The 18,057-nt window shown below is 40.3% G+C and overlaps 1 protein-coding gene across 1 annotated transcript in view; it reads right to left on the reverse strand.

Annotated features, from left to right (window-relative positions):
• Positions 1-18,057, reverse strand: part of LOC114663062 (germ cell-specific gene 1-like protein) — a 29,694-nt gene that overhangs the window by 10,427 nt on the left and 1,210 nt on the right. Inside the window, exons 2-3 of the mRNA XM_028816830.2 lie at positions 13,929-13,976; positions 2,248-2,412 (exon numbers count right to left, since the gene is read on the reverse strand). Of these exons, the coding sequence (XP_028672663.2) occupies positions 2,248-2,412; positions 13,929-13,976 (213 nt within the window). The remainder of the gene's footprint in view (positions 1-2,247; positions 2,413-13,928; positions 13,977-18,057) is intronic.

Genomic DNA, 18,057 nt, shown 5'->3' on the forward strand with positions numbered 1-18,057 from the left:
TCAACAGCAACACCTGAACACTACACACACTTACATTACATCTACATTGCACTACTCAGACACACACTGTACCTGCACACACTCAGAATACTGACTGGAACACGCATCTGCACTTTATGGAATATGCATCTGTACTTATAAAACATTATCTGTGCAATAACTGTCATTTGTACTTGCTGCTCATTCAACTCATACTTCTCTATAACTTCTTTTAAAACATACACATTTTATTTTATATAGCTAGTCTATTTTTAACTTGTAATTTTTTTTTTTTTTTTTTAGCTTTATTGGATCTAGGCTGAGTGACTTGTTTTTCTCGTCATACATATTTCATTTTATGTTGACCCTGTGTTAACCTATATATGACAAATAAACTTAAACCAAACCAAACCAACCTGGCCGGGATGCCCCCAAGAATGGAAGGATGGCAGAAGGCAGCTACTTTGGGACACTGCCTCCTCCAAAACGCTAGATGGCAGCTGCCCTGGAGTATAGCGGTGCCCTGGATTCCCACAGGGCATCCTGGGACTTGGAGTTCGCTATCTCAGCCCTGTTGGGTGCTGTGGAAGGACCGTGGGAGTCATGCTTCCCTTATAGCCTGAAAGTAATAGGAAGTCACAAGAACGGGAGCCCCGAAGTACTACCGGGCTGATTAAAGAACTTTCATTGTCTGTCTGACCCAGAAGTGCTGACAAGTCATGTGGACGGAAAAGCAGAAGCACTTCAGGGTCAAGGACTATTTAAAGGGCAGCAGGAGAGCCAGAGTCGGGTGGATGGTGGACAAAGCATGTTGGGAGGTATGGAGGAGAGAAGAAGAATTTTGTAGAGTTTATTTAAATGTCTATATGGTGGCTATGGTCCTTAGGGCACTGTTTCAAGAAGGAAAAGTATTAAAATACTTCTTGGTGCTTTTAACCTGTGTCCTGAGTGACTGTCTGTTGGGTTGACAGTGCCACCTTGCGTCCGACATTACCTACCACCATTGGCAAGGTCTGTGTATGCCCGCCTGCAGGCAGTGAATGTCCAGGCAGCACTAGGGAAGCAGATGGGTGGCCTGACTTGTTTACTGTACATGTACATTCAAAGTGGTATCTGACAGTGGTCTTCTTATTGAAAGAAAAAAAAAATGTTCTCAAAAGTTGACCGGAAGGATGAGCGTGCTCTTACTTTACAGCTCCATGAGCTGCTGTTCTTGGTGTGTAAATTGTCTGTCAGTCACAGTTGTAGTAATCATCAAAACTGATTGCTAGAAATCTTTTATCATTTCTGTGTCTGTATTCCTGATATTCTCTTTTGAGGTTACCATCACATTTGCTCTGCCATAGAGGGGAGTTGTCAATGGCTTCTATGGTGACGGTCACAGCGTCAAACTCCTCTTCACATGGTTCAACCACAGGTGTGGATATGAGAGGGTATCCTATTAGATTTCTGCGTGGCCAGCTGGCCCCATGTCAGTTGAGCTTTTCCTTCCACTTTTTCAAAGGATCCATCACAGGTTCACTCACTGATGCACACGGCTGCCCCTCACACAGGGGCCAATTTAGAGTTTTCCTAGCAAGCATGTTATTGTTTTTAATTAAAGATTGAAAAATAGAGTGTAGGAGATATTTATGGTCATTTTTGTATAAGTTTAGCATAAGACTTTATTAGGTTACCTGTCAAGTGCCCGTTTATCAAGTGGTGTTTTCCACTAAAGGAGAAAAAAAAAAAAAGAAGCCGTCTCCTATCTGAATGAAAAGCTCTTTCTCTGGCCCTATGAAAGTCTCATAGTTGTTGCTCACCATTTTGCAGGACTTTCAGATGACGTACTAATTCTGTGCTGCTAATGTAATCCTGAGAGGTAAGTTACGGGATTTGGGTATGCTGAGCCATACAGCATTACAGGTACCCCGGCAAACCTACCTACACAACCACTCAGCAAGTCACAACATACATAGATTAATATAGGGCCCCGGGGCAACTGCCCTGCGTGCCCATGCATTAAGGCGGCCCTGTGGGTATGCAGGCTAAGATGATTCACCAGGTAACACAAAAATGGAGGGTTCTGTTTCCAATTCACACTTTCGGTTTCTTCCTGTCTTTAAATCTGCAGCACAGCCCTGTTGGCAGGAAAGCGTAGGCTGTGTCTCAGAGGTAATTTTAATAATTACTGTTTATAGTTTTTCAAACAAGTTTGTGTCTGCGCTATAAATCTGCCCACAGTGCACAAGTCTACGTGCCGACTCCCAGCCTACATGCTTGGCATACCTGACAGGACGGTAAAGACGGCTGCAAAGGCATTGAGCTTCAGGCCACAGATGGGGCTGCCAGGGTACAAGCTGGAGTGAAGCAGTTCGGCGCTGAGCATCATAAAGCTCAGAGCTAACAAGCAAATGTAAACCATTTCTGTCACCACGGAGAGCCAGATCATTCCTGCAAGACAGACAGCGACAAATGAACAGAAGTCAGGCATGCAAATAATCTGCCACTTGTCTCGCAGATTCATTCCTTTGGGAAACTCCATGCACTTTTAGCACGACAGTGCAGATGAAGGCAAGTCCTGGTATTTCACACTTTATTCTATACACTGTAGCACCTTTCAAAGACAGCAATAAAAAACTAAATAACATAATTCAAAAATAGAACAATTCACACAGCAAGTAAAAAAGTTAAGCATTTCTGTACAAACAGAAAAAAAAATAATATTCACAACACTCAAAGTCATTTCAAACTCAAAAGGAAAAGTAAACTTTAAAATATAAAACAGAGATTTTTACTTTTTAAAACAAGCACTCAGGTGTTTGGGTAGGACAAGTCTTTCTGGGTAGTGATTAGTGTGTTTTTCACAGAGAATTTGCTGGGTTTGCCGGTAAACTTGTCCGGGGAATTCTTTACCTGAAAATTCGCTGTGTGGCTGGCTTAAGGAAATATTTTTCCCCAGCTCCCCATGATGCTTTGTGTTAGATGTCACTCCCTATTCCGTGCTACCTCTGCCTTATATGCGTCACACATGTGAAAATCTTACACATATGCATACTGAAAGCATACTCCACCTCGCACTTTACAATGTCATCTGATCTGCGTTACACATGTGTGAAAAATTTACGTCGTACATATGCATTCATGATGTCACCACTAGACTGATACTCCAGCAAGATTTGACAAAAAAAAAAAAAACAAAACTTGCAGGTACATTAGCTGGCCATAATGAGAATTTTATGTAAATACTTCATTGTTCTGCACAGATTCATTGCACGTTGTGTCTTCACTGATATGCTCCTTGCTATGTAGCGCAGATCAGGTAGTGACAAGGACAGTCCCCCGCGTATATAAACCATTGCCTGAGGGGCTCTGTGGGTGTTAGTGAGTCGTAGTGATTGGAGCTCAGCAGTGAGAGCTAAAGGACTCGGAGTATAATGTTATCGTAGGGAGGTACAGTGACTCAGAGGTTAGTACTGCTGCCTCACAGCTCAGGTCACATTTTTGACCACAATAATTGGTCCAGCATTGTTGCCAGATGCACTTAAACAATCGTTACACCATTACAATCCACTCAAAACTTGTTTAGTTTTCCATTTCCCTTTGACTTCAGTGAATATTGCCAACTTCACCAACATACTCAATCATTTTTATGTTTTTGCCAAACTCAAAAGGAAAGCAAATTCAGTGGGGTTTGCTTATCAAGAATAATGATTCATCTTTAATAAACATTTGGGTTACACATTGATTTTATTTTCATTATAATCAAATACTTAGATTAAAAAATAATTTACTTAATTCAGAAAAATAAATTGCCATCATGGAAATGAAATCTTATGTAACAGTGAACGTTCATTCATTTATTTTCCAAACACATTTACTTTCCTACAGAGCAATAGGAGCATGTAGCTTATCCTGGCAGCAGACCAACCCTAGAGTGGGCACCAGTCCATCACAGGGCACTGTCAAAAGTGTACCAGGCCAGTGTACGTTAGGTGAAGTGCCCACTCTTTTGGAACTGTATAGAGGGATATTTCAGAAAAAATGAAATAAATAAACGCGCAAATAAATGAACACATTGTGAAATCTGACAATAAATATGTAATAACAGAATGTATTAGGAAAAATAATTACCGTATATACTTACATATAAGTCAGGCCTTGAAACCCGAAAAATCGATCATAAGATCAGACTCCGACTTATACTCCCATTCAAAAATGCAACACTAATTTTTATTTACTTTATTTGCTTTTTTTGCCTTCTCCAATCTCGCTTCAGTTTCTCAGACTTATCGAAGTTTGTTGCAGCAGCACAGTTACCAGTTTCTTTCACTACTTCAACGACGTTTAATTTAAAACCAGTTTCATATTTTCTTCTAATCGAACGCTCCATCGTAGATAAGGGATGTTCTTACGAAAAAGGTGTATAAGGGTGTGAGATACAAAAAACACAAATCAGTGCAAACGTCGCTTCGGAATAGTTCAGGTTTTACCGTGTAGTACGTAGGCAGAGAGAGAGAGAGAGGTTAGGAGCACACGCTGATACAGCGCATTGCCGCACCCACATAGAAAAAAAGCAGTGTGCTCCGTGGTTACTCTCTCAGATGGGCGGGCATTAGCACATCATAATCTACTGGACCAATAGTGTGAGTTTTCCGCATAAGAATTATACGACCAATATTATAAAATACCAGAAATTATACTGTAAAATCAAGTCCCAAATAATCCGTGGGAGAACTTACCTGTGAGTATATATGGTATATGTTTAATGAAATATCTTGAATCTTTTCATGTATTTGTTTAAATAATTCTTCATTTATTTATTTCAGTGACACTGTATGCAACAAGAAGTATGCCTTGAAATAACAAAAACTGTAATTTTCACACACCTCGAAGTTGAGAGGGTGGGCTCAGGTGAGTGCTGTGTTTATGACTGGAGAATTGCTGGTGAAGTGTGCTGTCAAAGTTGTGATGGATTTGACTACAAGGAAGAGTTGCAGCTACTGTAACTCAAGAAGCTCTGAATTCAGCATCAGGAGGCGGTGTGTGAAATGTCTGCTGGAAATGTGGCACTTGATGGCCGAAGATTGATGTAAACTCTACTTGAAGAGTCGCTGGAGCCTGCGCTCTCAACTTCGAAAGGACCACACGATCATTCAGGAAGTGGACCCCGGAGGCTGAGAATACTCTGAGAGAACTTTTTGGAACTACAGACTGGGATATCCTGCAGGGATCTCATAATGAGAACATTGAGGAAGTTGTTGACTGCACTACTGACTACATCAACTTCTGTATGGACATTGTAGTTCCAGTAAGAACAGTACGCTGCTATGCTAACAACAAGCCATGGATTACAAGTGACATCAAGGGCCTTTTGAATCAGAAGAAAAGGGCTTTTAAAGACGGTGATCAGCATGAGCTCAAGCGCGTGCAGAAGGAACTCCGAGTCCAACTCAGGGCGGCGAAGGAGCAGTACAGGAGAAAGCTGGAGCAGAAGTTGCAGAATAACAGCATGAAGGAAGTGTGGGATGGGATGAAGATCATCACTGGCTGCAGCTCGAAGCGGGGTACCACCATTGAGAGAGACGTGAAGAGAGCAAACCAAATGAACAACTTTTTTAACAGGTTTGACCACCCTAACCCACTCTCACTCTCACCTCGGAGTACTGCACCCTCCACACATCCTTCTGCTGATACCAGCATAGGAAAAACATCCCCACCCATAATTACAACAGCGCAAGTGAGCAGAGAGCTGAGGAGACTTCGTGCCAGCAAAGCAGCGGGTCCAGATGGAGTATCGCCACGACTGCTGAAGGTCTGTGCATCGGAGCTGGGGGGTCCTCTACAGCGCATCTTCAACCTGAGCCTGGAACAGGGGAGAGTCCCGAGGCTTTGGAAAACATCTTGTATCACCCCAGTCCCAAAGGTATCACGTCCTAGTGAGCTGAATGACTTTCGGCCTGTTGCTCTGACATCACATGTGATGAAGACCATGGAGAGGCTGCTGCTTCACCACCTGAGGCCACAGGTTCAACACGCCCTTGACCCTCTGCAGTTTGCATATCAGGAGAAGGTGGGAGCGGAAGATGCCATCATCTATATGCTACACCGATCCCTCTCCCATTTGGACAGAGGCAGTGGTGCTGTAAGAATTATGTTTCTAGACTTCTCTAGCGCCTTCAACACAATCCAACCTCTGCTCCTTAGGGACAAGCTGACAGAGATGGGATTAGATTCATACCTAGTGGCATGGATCGTGGACTATCTTAAAGACAGACCTCAGTATGTGCGTCTTGGGAACTGCACGTCTGACATTGTGGTCAGCAACACAGGAGCGCCACAAGGGACTGTACTTTCTCCGGTCCTGTTCAGCCTATATACATCGGACTTCCAATACAACTCGGAGTCCTGCCATGTGCAAAAGTTCGCTGATGACACTGCTATCGTGGGCTGTATCAGGAATGGGCTGGAGGAGGAGTATAGGGACCTAATCAATGACTTTGTTAAATGGTCCGACTCAAACCACCTACACCTGAACACCAGCAAAACCAAGGAGCTGGTGGTGGATTTTAGGAGGCCCAGACCCCTCATAGACCCAGTGATCATCAAAGGTGACTGTGTGCAGATGGTGCAGACCTATAAATATCTGGGAGTGCAGCTGGATGATAAATTAGACTGGACTGCCAATACTGATGCGCTGTGCAAGAAAGCACAAAGCCGGTTATACTTCCTTAGAAGGCTGGCTTCCTTCAACATCTGCAATAAGATGCTGCAGATGTTCTATCAAACAGTTGTGGCGAGCGCCCTCTTCTACGCAGTGGTGTGCTGGGGAGGCAGCATTAAGAGGAAAGACGCCTCACGCCTGGACAAACTGGTGAGGAAGGCAGGCTCTATTGTTGGCATGGAGCTGGACAGTTTAACATCTGTGGCAGAGCGAAGGGCGCTCAGCAGGCTCCTATCAATTATGGAGAATCCACTGCATCCACTAAATAATGTCATCTCCAGACAGAAGAGCAGCTTCAGCGACAGACTGCTGTCACTGTCCTGCTCCACTGACAGACTGAGGAGATCGTTCCTCCCCCAAACTATGCGACTCTTTAATTCCACCAGGGGGGGTAAACGTTAACATTTAACATTATACAAAGTTATTGTCTGTTTTTTTTTTTTTTTTTTTTTCACCTGTATTATTATCATTCTTTAATTTAATATTATTTATTGTATCAGTATGCTGCTGCTGAAGAATGTGAATTTCCCATTGGGATTAATAAAGTATCTATCTATCTATCTATCTATCTCTAATTATTTATCACAAAAACAAGTCTCAGAAAAATATATGTACTTGAAGGGTGCCATTTCATATATCATGTAGGAATTGTAGGACTGTATTAGCAAGGTTTATTTATTTATTTTTGTAATCAACATTTAAGACAATAATATCATAATTAAGTTAAAACTTAATCTCTAACTACACTCTGTCACTGACTATTTAAACTGCCAGCCTAACATGTAGCTTACGGTGATGGTGACAGTTGGTTATAATCTTACCATGGTAGCTCCATTAACATTTACATTTTGTATTATAATAACCTTCAAACATTTACCCATGATTGTTACTTACTGAATCCTCACGAACGTATACAAATAACCCAATTTAACTGTCAAATCAATGCAAAACCTCAGAGTTTTTCCAGCGTGAGAACAACTATGCAGAACTTCTTAGCGTGCCAAAAGCGAATGTTCCCCAACAGAGAATATTTGCCAAGTTTTAATGCATATTTTCATGTAAGCCCAATTGGGAGATGCTTAGAGCTTGAATGAAAGCAGCATTCAGCTATGCATTTAAGAGTTGCAGTCCTTTTACAGTTTTGGTCGTCTAATTCTATTACGCCTCGCCTGTGTGTCCTATGCTAGCTCAGTTTGAGGACTGTTATTTTTATTATCATTACCCCTTGCGTTTTGTTGTTGTTCTTGTAATTTCTGGACTGCTTGTCTACATTGTAGAACCTCTCCCAACAGCCTCACCCCACCCATGTTAATGACAAGTCAGTGACCATGAAAACAAAACTAAAACTATGAACCTACTCCTGAAGAAAAGAAAGAAACAGAAAGGCTCCATGTAAAGAGCGCCTCTAAGAAGTGGAGCACAGTGCCTCCTGAGATTTGGAAGATTACTTATAATTAGCTTGTGTAGGTTGTCAGATATTAGGTCCAAACATCACTAGTATGCAATAATAATATAACACAATGTCATAAATGTAATTATAAAAATCCAAATTTGAATTCAAATTATAAATTGACTCAGAGTATTCATAGGTCCCTCAGAGTCTGCACTGTTTATAAAACGTGCCGCCCCCAGCGACTGTCTAGTTTAGCTAGATGGTAGAGCCAGACCAGATTATATGTGTTGTACTTCCGGCTGAGCAATCATTGGTTCTCAGCTCTCGCACACACAAAGCTCAAACCTACGACTTGAGACAAACATAATCAAACCTCTTTGATTTTGTCAGGGGAAGTCACAGACTTGTTGGACTGTGTTTCTGGTTACGTCAGACTATATGACTGCCCTCGATTATCTAAATGAAGTCTGGAACTAAAAATGACCAAAAAGGTGTGTAATAAGAGAACTTTGAAATTTGGACAAGGAAGAAAACAGGTGGGTGTTCATGGATAAGTGTTACAAACATGAACACGCATGTCTTTAGAATGGTAAGCAAAGTTAGTTTTAGAAAGCCAGGAGGCTGGATGTCTAGGCACACTCCTGGATTAAAGGGCGGGTATAAGTACTCAAGAGTGTCTTAGCAGGAAAGAGGCCACTGGAGAACCACATTTTTATCTGATATAAAAGGGAAAGACATACAATGTCCTAGGGGCATTTATTTATCGTGCATTGTTTTTGTCCTCCTGTTGTGGTTTTCTGGTCTCTAATCCTCTCTCTTCAATGCCATCAGTTCTTTTATTTCCTTGCCACATATTCTTATACTCCTAGACCTTTCAGGCTTCATTTCTTTGTGCACCAGTATAAATTCTTATGCTCAAGCACAATAGCTGCTAAACTTCTGCTTGCTTCTAGATGGAAGACCCCAAATTTGATTACATTGAGAAACTGTCTACCATTTATAATTTGCTTCTTTTGGAGCTGTCTGCATCACTAATCAAAAGAGCAGCCCCGTGATTTAATGCATGACTGGGATCCTTCAGTTTCCAATCATAAATCTTTATGAACACAAACTTTTGATGCCACTCTGTAGAGGATTTGTTAATAAGCATTGCTGCTGTCCATGATGGTATAGCACAGGACTTAGGATGGGATGGGACTGGATGAGGTATTGGGACAGGTGCACCATTTCGGTTAATTTCAAGTATTGATTTCTTCTTGTTCTAGCCTGTTGATTTCTGTATGATTTTAATAATAAAAAATGTATCACAAAGAAAAAGACTCATATGCCCACATCAGGCACAAAATCCTTTACTAGATAACCATGGGGTAGGGTTCAACGCACCATCGTTCTAATGAAGCTAGTACTGAAGCTCAAGGCCTTGGACTCTAAAGGGTCCTGGATTCAGGGCACTATAAATGGCAAATCTCAGACTATCTGACTTGGGAAAGACACGTGAGAGAGCTGCTCTGGCCAATACTCCACAATGGTGGGTACCGGCCCACATCAAGCACTGGGGGACCTCTAATTAGGTCACAGCCCTCAGGTGCTACAATAATAATTCAATAATTCATTACATTTATATAGCGCTTTTCTCAGTACTCAAAGCGCTATCCACACAGGGAGGAACCGGGAAGCGAACCCACAATCTTCCACAGTCTCCTTACTGCAAAGTAGCAGCAAAATCATTTTGACTGCAGTTACTATTTAAACCACTGGTGGCCATTGGCTCATTGCAGTGGCATTAATTCTAGTAGCAGTGTTCTTCAGCAGAAGTCTTACATTCTGTGAATTTAAAGTATTGGATTTTTACGGATTCTTGACATTTAGATTTGTCATTTTCATTTATTTGAACAGTGGGATATTGGCTTTGTTACTGAATCGAAATCACAGCCAGAATCACATTTATTGGCCAAGTATGCACAGATACAATGAACTTGACTCCAGTATTGGTGACTCTCCAAGTATAAGTAACACAATCGACATACACACAACTGTTAATCACACACCTGAGATAAAAAACAATACAGAGAATGTATATATATATATATATATATATATATACACATATATACATGTCTGCCCCCTGCTCGCTTCGCTCGCCAACCTCTGGGCCTGCACTACATGCTAGCCTTTTTGCGGTTCTGCCGCTCACATACGGGGGATGCAGATGTACAATTTAAACAGATTTTTATTTTCATGGGAATCGTTACATATGCATAATAGAACTATTTTACATTACAGCGAGTAATTAACCATATTAAAAAATAGTAAAACGTAATATTTTGAAAGTAAATTATGTCTCGTTAGAGTTATTCATTGCGTAATAAGATTTCATTCTGTTTGACTTTGAAATTAACACGCAAATACTTTTTAAACTTACACTTTTACTGTATAACTTCTGTAAAAACAATTTTTTGAATTAAATTTTTGTCAATATCGCATTGAATTTTGATTCTGTGTTTGGACTTTCATTGTGACAATGCAACGTATAACTGCCCGTGAATTTAGAATTTAGTTTCTATTTCTGTGTTAAATAAAACGACTTTTTTGAAGGTTTGTCCCTGTGATTTGTCAATTGTCTTTGCAAAAGCTATTTTAACGGGAAACTTTAAACGATTTCATATGAATGGCATATCAAGATCTCTTTTGGTGTCTAATGTTATATCCTGAAGATGTATTACATTACCTTTCTTGGATACATCCTTCTTTCAACAGTAATTCGGCCGGAGGACGACTGGATGGTGTTAATGGTTGCAGATATTCTTCAGGATATTGTAAGTTGATGTTCTCATGTTCCACACGGTCACCACCAACTGTTTCAGCATAGTCTATTGATACGCATTTAACCAATTTGTCGAGTAACAGATCAACATTTTTGGCATTAATTTGTTTGACTTCATTGTTTCTCGGTGCTAGGATTGCCCGTGTACTCATTTTTTCTGTTGATAACCCTTCATGATGAAATTCTTCAATAAGATTTGGACATAATATGTCTTCTTTAATTGGGAACTTAAAGTGAGGAAAACGTTAAAATTTATAAGAGCTGAGAGAGCAGGAACTATGTCTGTCAAAAGCATTCACACGAATGAGAGGTGAGAGGACTGTGTGTGTGGTTGAATATGGTTGAAAGGAGGGCGGGACTTGAAAAAATCTCACGGCCAAAGTCTCATTTCATAGGACTTGAAAAAATCTTCCAAAAAGTCTCATCTTGTCACAGGATTTTTTTTAATATAATATTATTATAACTAAATATAACTAAAAACAAGTATTAACAATATGTATACAGTATTGCAAGACCCTGGTAGGTGCGGAGCCCAGCCTGATTAAGCTGAATTAACCATTCATGAGCTTGATGGATGGCCCATGGGGAAAAAACTGTTCTTATATCTGCTTGGTTTGGCGTATATTAGTCTATAATACCCGGCCAATGGACGAAGTTCAAAAAGGTTGTGGCCTGGATGTGAGGGGTCTGTAATGATTTTCTTAGCCTGATTCATGACTCTGGAATAATACAGGTCCTGTAAGGTGGGCAGACTGGCACCAATGATATTTTCGAAAGACTTGACTATTCAATGTAGCCTGTTTTTGTCATGTTTTGTCACTAATCCGAACCAAACTGTTAAGGATGAGCTGAGAACAGACGCACAATTGCTGTGTAAAACTCCTGTGGAAGGTAGAACTTTCTCAGATGTCGCAGGAAGTACATTTGCTGTTGTGCCCTTTTTGTAATGGTTCCTACATTGGTCTCCCATTTCAAGTCCTAGGAGATTATCGAACCCAGAAATGTGAATGTTTTCACAACTTTGACAACAGTGTTAAGTATGGAGAGGGGGGATAATATTGTAGGACCTCTCCTCAAAGCCACTGTCAGCTCCACAGTTTTGAGTGTTTAGCTCCAGATTGTTCTGACTACACCAAAGGGCCAGGTGCTCAACCTCCAGTTTGTATGCAGACTCGTCACCGTTCCTGAAGAGCCCAATGATGGTTATGTCATCCGCATCTTTGAGACGTTTGACAGAAGGGGTCCTTAGAGGTGCAGTCATTAGTGCAGAGGGAAAAGAACAGGGGGGAGAGCACACATCCCTGGGCAGGGGCCGTGATCATTCTGCGACAGCTAGATGTGAGTTTCCCCAGTTTCACTTGCTCTCTCTTATTGGTTAGGAAATTTACATTTGCTCATTTGGCCAACACTTTTATCCAAAGTGATTTACACCGTTTCAGATACAATTAGTTACATTCCTTTTTTGTTTTATTCCAATAGGAGCACAGGTGGGTGAAGTGACTTGCTGAGGGTCACACATTCAAACAGACAACCTCAGGGTTTGAAGTCCAAAGCCTTAACCACCGCGACACTGCCTGCCTAGCTAAAACTAGCGATCCATTGACAGGGAAATGAGTTTCGAGTAGAGGAGTTCTGGGATATTACAAATACAGTGGAACCTCAGTTCACGACCTTAATTCGTTCCAAACATCTGGTCGTAAACCGATTTGATCGTGAACTGAAGCAATTTCCCCCATAGGATTGTATGTGAATACAATTAATCCGTTCCAGACCATACGAACTGTATGTAAATATATTTATTTTAAAGATTTTTAAGCACAAATACAGTTAATTACACCATAGGATGCACAGTGTAATAGTAAACTAATGTAAAAACATTGAATAACACTGACACAAACACAAATGAGTTTTAAGCACAGGGGGAAAAAAAAGGAACATTTGAACAAATCCGAACTTTATTTAAAAGCCAACCAAGACAGTAACATTGCAGGAGTTCACGCTAATAGCATTACAACCCGATTGCTGTAAACACTCTTTTTTAAATGAGTTTTAAGCACAGGGAAAAAAATGAACATTTGAAAAAAACAGAAAAGTAACATTGCAACACTTTCTTCTCACCACTCTTCACTTGCTTAGAAGCCATGGTTAACTGCAAAAGCACACGAAATACTGTCGAGCACAAAGAGTTCACAGGTAAAGCACGCATGTCTGACTGAGAACAATGAACAGGGAGAGGATGAATACGTACTTAAATACAGTAATCGGCGCGTACAAACCGGAAGGGAAATGAAATAGAGCACAAGGAGTTCACAGCGAAAGCACGCACGTCTGACCGAGAACAATGCAACACGTGCGGAAATCATCGGTGTGCACAAACCGAAAGGGAAACTGGTTTGTTCGTATACCGAGTGTGTGGTCGTGAACTGAGGCAAAAGTTTGGCAAACTTTTTGGTCGTAAACCGAGTTGTACGTGTACCGAGACGTTCGTGAACCGAGGTTCCACTGTAGTAGTTTTATTGATATTACAAATTTTAGTTTTTGAAATCCTTTACCTTGTTTATTGAGTTTCAAATTTTGAAGTTAATATTTTGGAATTTGTTTTGACCTTTGACTTCAGTTCTTTGACAAATTAAACTTTATTTATCACATACAAATATACACACAGGACAATATGTAGTGAAATGCTTAGTTGCTGAGCTCCAAGACTGTGCATTAAAGAAGAATATAACAGGACAATAAATAATAAGAGACAACTTTACAAATATTAATAGAAATCACCATGTTAAATGAGTGCAATAGTATGCAGTACACCAGAATTACAAAACATGTGACAAACCAAAATTAACAACTTAAATAACAGAATCAACAACAGGGCATCATGCAGTTATAGATAAGTTCTGTTTTAGTTTGAACGTTGCATTTTTTAATTAGTGATATAGATTTTGTATTTTTAATTATTAAATTTAATTTTGGTTTGGTCTTCCATACTTGGGGTGATTCACTGCAGCAAACAGGGTGGTCTTTCTTACCTTTCTCCGTGTGAGGGGTAAGGTCAATGAAGCTCCTGCACTTTTCATCTGGAGACAAAACACAAGCCAACAGGAACAGCGTCAGCACTTCGCTATTTTCCTAAAATCTAAAAACAACATTTATAGCTTGCAAAGCCTTTCCTATTTAATAATACACATTTTTTTTTTTTTTACAGTTTTCTTTTCAAACGGGATAATTTATAGATCTGGTGACTGATAGTTATTTTAATATCAAAAGTTGGTTTAATACAAATGATTCTAGATTTATAAGGTCATTACTGTCAGGTATGCAGATTACTCAAGCGCCGATTATAAAATCATTAACATAGTGCTTACAGTGAAAGGCACTATATATTCAAATGTTCTTCACTTTCTGAGCCTTTACAATCTGTACAACTCAGAGCGTAAAGGAAAGCTACCTCAGGGCTTAAACAATAATATATAAATGTGAAGAATGCTCATGGAACTGGCACCCAGTGCGCCTGAAAGTGAAGGCAATACAGTGCTGTCACCTGTCTTTTCTGTACTCATGTGGGATAAAAGACCTTCTGCTTTTTAAAAAACTGTAGCAGGCAGATTGTGATGACACCATCAGAATTTGTCTACTTTTCATTTTCACCATTGGGAATCATAAATACGTAATGTTACTGAGTTGTTGCCCTGGCTCAAGTTTATTTCTTATTCTTTAATTCTTTGTGTTGCTATTTATATTTATTATCATTTTTTATATTATTATATTTGTTTTTGGTTTTGTCTTTATATTTTGGTAATTGAACAAATTTTGTTGTCATTTTGTTTCTATGTAGTGCCGTCTGTGGTCTGCCCTGCTTCCTGCATGTAGATCCTAAGGAGGCGGGACCGCCTAATTGTTCTGCAGGAGCTTATGAAGATTTAGGCCCCATCCACACTACTATGTTTCCATTCAAATAATCAGACATTCATCTCTGTTTCTGCCTTCCATCCACACTTAAACAAAGACTTTTGGAAGTGCTCTCCAGAATTGTAAATTTCTGAAAATGTAGACTCAGTGTGATGGTGTGAATGGGTAAAACTGGATATTAATGAAAAAGCCAGACTCTAATCACACTCTGATTTGGTTTGAGCTTATTATGTGGTGCTTCCTTGATTTGATCCCGCAAATTATAACATCTCATTCCTTGACCCCTCACTGAAGAAAACCATATTCCAACATGGCAGACACAGACGACTTGCTTTCCGTAGTGTTTCTCGTGTTGCTTACAAGTACTGCATGTATCTAAATTCCATTTTGAACAGACTGAAGGCTACATACATGCACAAAAGTCACATGATTTATCAGTCACTACAGCTCTGGCAGCGTTACTTTCCCTTTAAGGATTTTTGTCCACAAAGGCACACGTCTGGTGTAAGCAAACGTCTACGTCATATCAGTGGTTTTAGTGTGGAGGGAGATACAGTGCCCTAAAAGACACTTTGTATTACCCCTCTGCTCCACAGTTTAAAATTACAAATCAAGCAATTCAGATGTGATTAAAGTGCACATTACGTACTTTTAAGAGTATTTACCTACATTTCAGTGACACTATGTGGAAATGACAACACTTTTTTGACATGGTCCCTTCATTTCAGGACACCATAATGTTTGGGACATCGCAATGGCAGGTCTTATTTAGGACTTTGTTGCATTTCCCTCACATGCAATGGCTGTTTGAAGTCTGCGATTCATAGACATCACCAGGTGCTGAGGGTCTTCTCTGGTGATGCTCTGCCAAGCCTCTAATGCAGCCATCTTCAACTCCTGCATGTTTGTCCTCTTAAGTTTTCTCTTCAGCATATGGAAGGCCTGCTCAATTGGATTTAAATCGGGTGACTGGCTTGACCATTTTTTAGCTGTGAAAAACTGCTCTGTTGCCTTAGCAGTATGTTTGGATCATTACCTTGTTGTAGGATGAAGGCAATCCAGTGAATTTGGAGGAATTTGTCAGAACTTGAGCAGATCAGATGTTTCTACACACCTCAGAATTCATTGTTCAGCTGCCATCAGCAGTTCCATCATTAGTGAAGAGAAGTGTGCCAGGACCTGTGGCAGCCATACATGCTCAAGCCATAACACCATCACCACCAAGTTTAACAGATGAGGTGGTCTGCTTTGGATCTTGAGCAGTTCTGTTTCATCGCCACACTTTGCTCTCACCATCACTCATGCAGGTTCATTTTTGATTCGTCCACAAGACATTTTTTTTTTTTTTTTTTTTACAGAATTCTGCGGGATCTTTTAAATCCTTTTTCACAAACTGTGATCTGTCCATCCTGTTTTTGTGGCTAACTAGTGGTTTGCATCTTGCAGCGTAGCCTCTGTATTTCTGTTCATGAGGTCTTATGCTGCTAGTCGTCTCTGACACACACATCTGCGTCCTGAAGACTGTGTCTGATCTGTCAGACAGGCGTCTGGGGCTTTTTCTTTACCATCGTGAGGATTCTTCTGTCGTCAGTAGTGGGGGTCTTCCTTGGCCTACCAGTCCCTTTGTGATTACTGAGTCCACCAGTGTGTTTTTTTCTTCTTAATGATATTCCAGCGAGTTCATTTAGGTACTCCTAAGCTCTTACCAATGTCTTGAATGGTTTAATTCTTGGTTTTCAGCCTCATAATGGTTTTTGTTTGACTTTCATTGGCACAGCTCTATCATCCTCTTGTTGAACAATGGTGACTACAAACTCTGAAGTGTAGAAGCGAGCTGAGATATGTTATGATGCAATGAAACCCACCTTCTGTTGTCAGCAGTGGGGGTGTCTTCCTTGGCCTACCAGTCCCTTTGTGACTACTGAGTACACCAGTGAGTTTTTTCTTCTTAATGATATTCCAGAGAGTTGATTTAGGTCACTGTAAGATTTTATTGATGTTTCTTATGATTTTATTCTTGTTTTTCAGGCTCATAATGGCTTCTTTGACTTTCATTGGCACTGCTCTCTCATCATCTTGTTGAACAGTGGCCACTATAAACTCTAAAGGGTAGAAGTAAGCCGAGGTATCTTATGAAGCCATGAAACCCACCTGAGCAATCACAGACACCTGGGACGACAATTGTTCAAACATTATGGTGCTCAAAAGATGGGGGACCATATAGAAAAAGTGCCATCATTTCTACATGGTGTGACCTAAAAGTTTTCAAATCCCCTTAAATGAAAGTCTGCAATGTAATCACAAAGTCTGAATTGTTGGATTAGTAATTTTAAACAGTGGAGCAGACTGTGGGGTAAATCAAGAAAAATGTGTCTTTGTCTCAAACATTATGGCAGCCACTTGATATTAAAACACCAGTGTAAAGTAGATGGAGTCGTTTTGGTTTAAAAACGTTTTCAATGACAATGTAGTAGTGTAGATGTAGTCTTAAGAGTGTAAAAGTGGTGTTTATGGATTTTATTTGATGCTTGGTTTGATTCTTGTACTCATTTGGATATCCTGGTTTTGACCCTTGGCTCAGGATTTTGTATCGGATTTCTCTGACTTTCTAGGTAAAACCTAATTCCTGTTCCTTTTTGCCTTGCCATTAATTTTTTGTTATCTCGTGTAATCTCCTTAACAAACCTTTCAAAATAAAGGAACTCGCCCTGCTTTGTGTGGGATCAGAGGTTTCACTGTTTTCGTGAATATTTGAGACCTTTATTACTTCACAGCCTGGAAGGCCTAGCAGCCTGCCGGTTGAGTTTGGGGCCAGGCTGCCCTTTTCACTCTTTATTGTGGAAGGATTTCACAGCCCATGAGAGACCAGAAGAACTTCAGCAACTCATTGATACCAATAAACACAAGCAACGGTGTATACTGCCAAGTTTACAGTGCACAGAATGGAATGTTTTATTTAAATCGTGTCATATTTGCTCTGAGCCTGAAGACACTGCAGTATAAGGATATGTTTTAATAAGTGACTTAATTGCTTAGCTACATGAGAAATATTTGCTAGAAACTGGGAGAACAACTGAGCTTGAATGCAGATGTTTATAACGTTCATTTGCTGAATATGAGCGAAACATCTGAGGCCGGCCTCTAGTGCTGACCATCTCTGTATGTGTCTTGAGGGAGGATTAGCGACCTAATGTATTATTATTATGAGGTTTGGTTTCGCTGTTTGACAGGAGTGCAGTGCACAGATGC

Source organism: Erpetoichthys calabaricus, chromosome 12 (assembly GCF_900747795.2).
Source record: "Erpetoichthys calabaricus chromosome 12, fErpCal1.3, whole genome shotgun sequence".
NCBI lineage: Eukaryota > Metazoa > Chordata > Cladistia > Polypteriformes > Polypteridae > Erpetoichthys > Erpetoichthys calabaricus.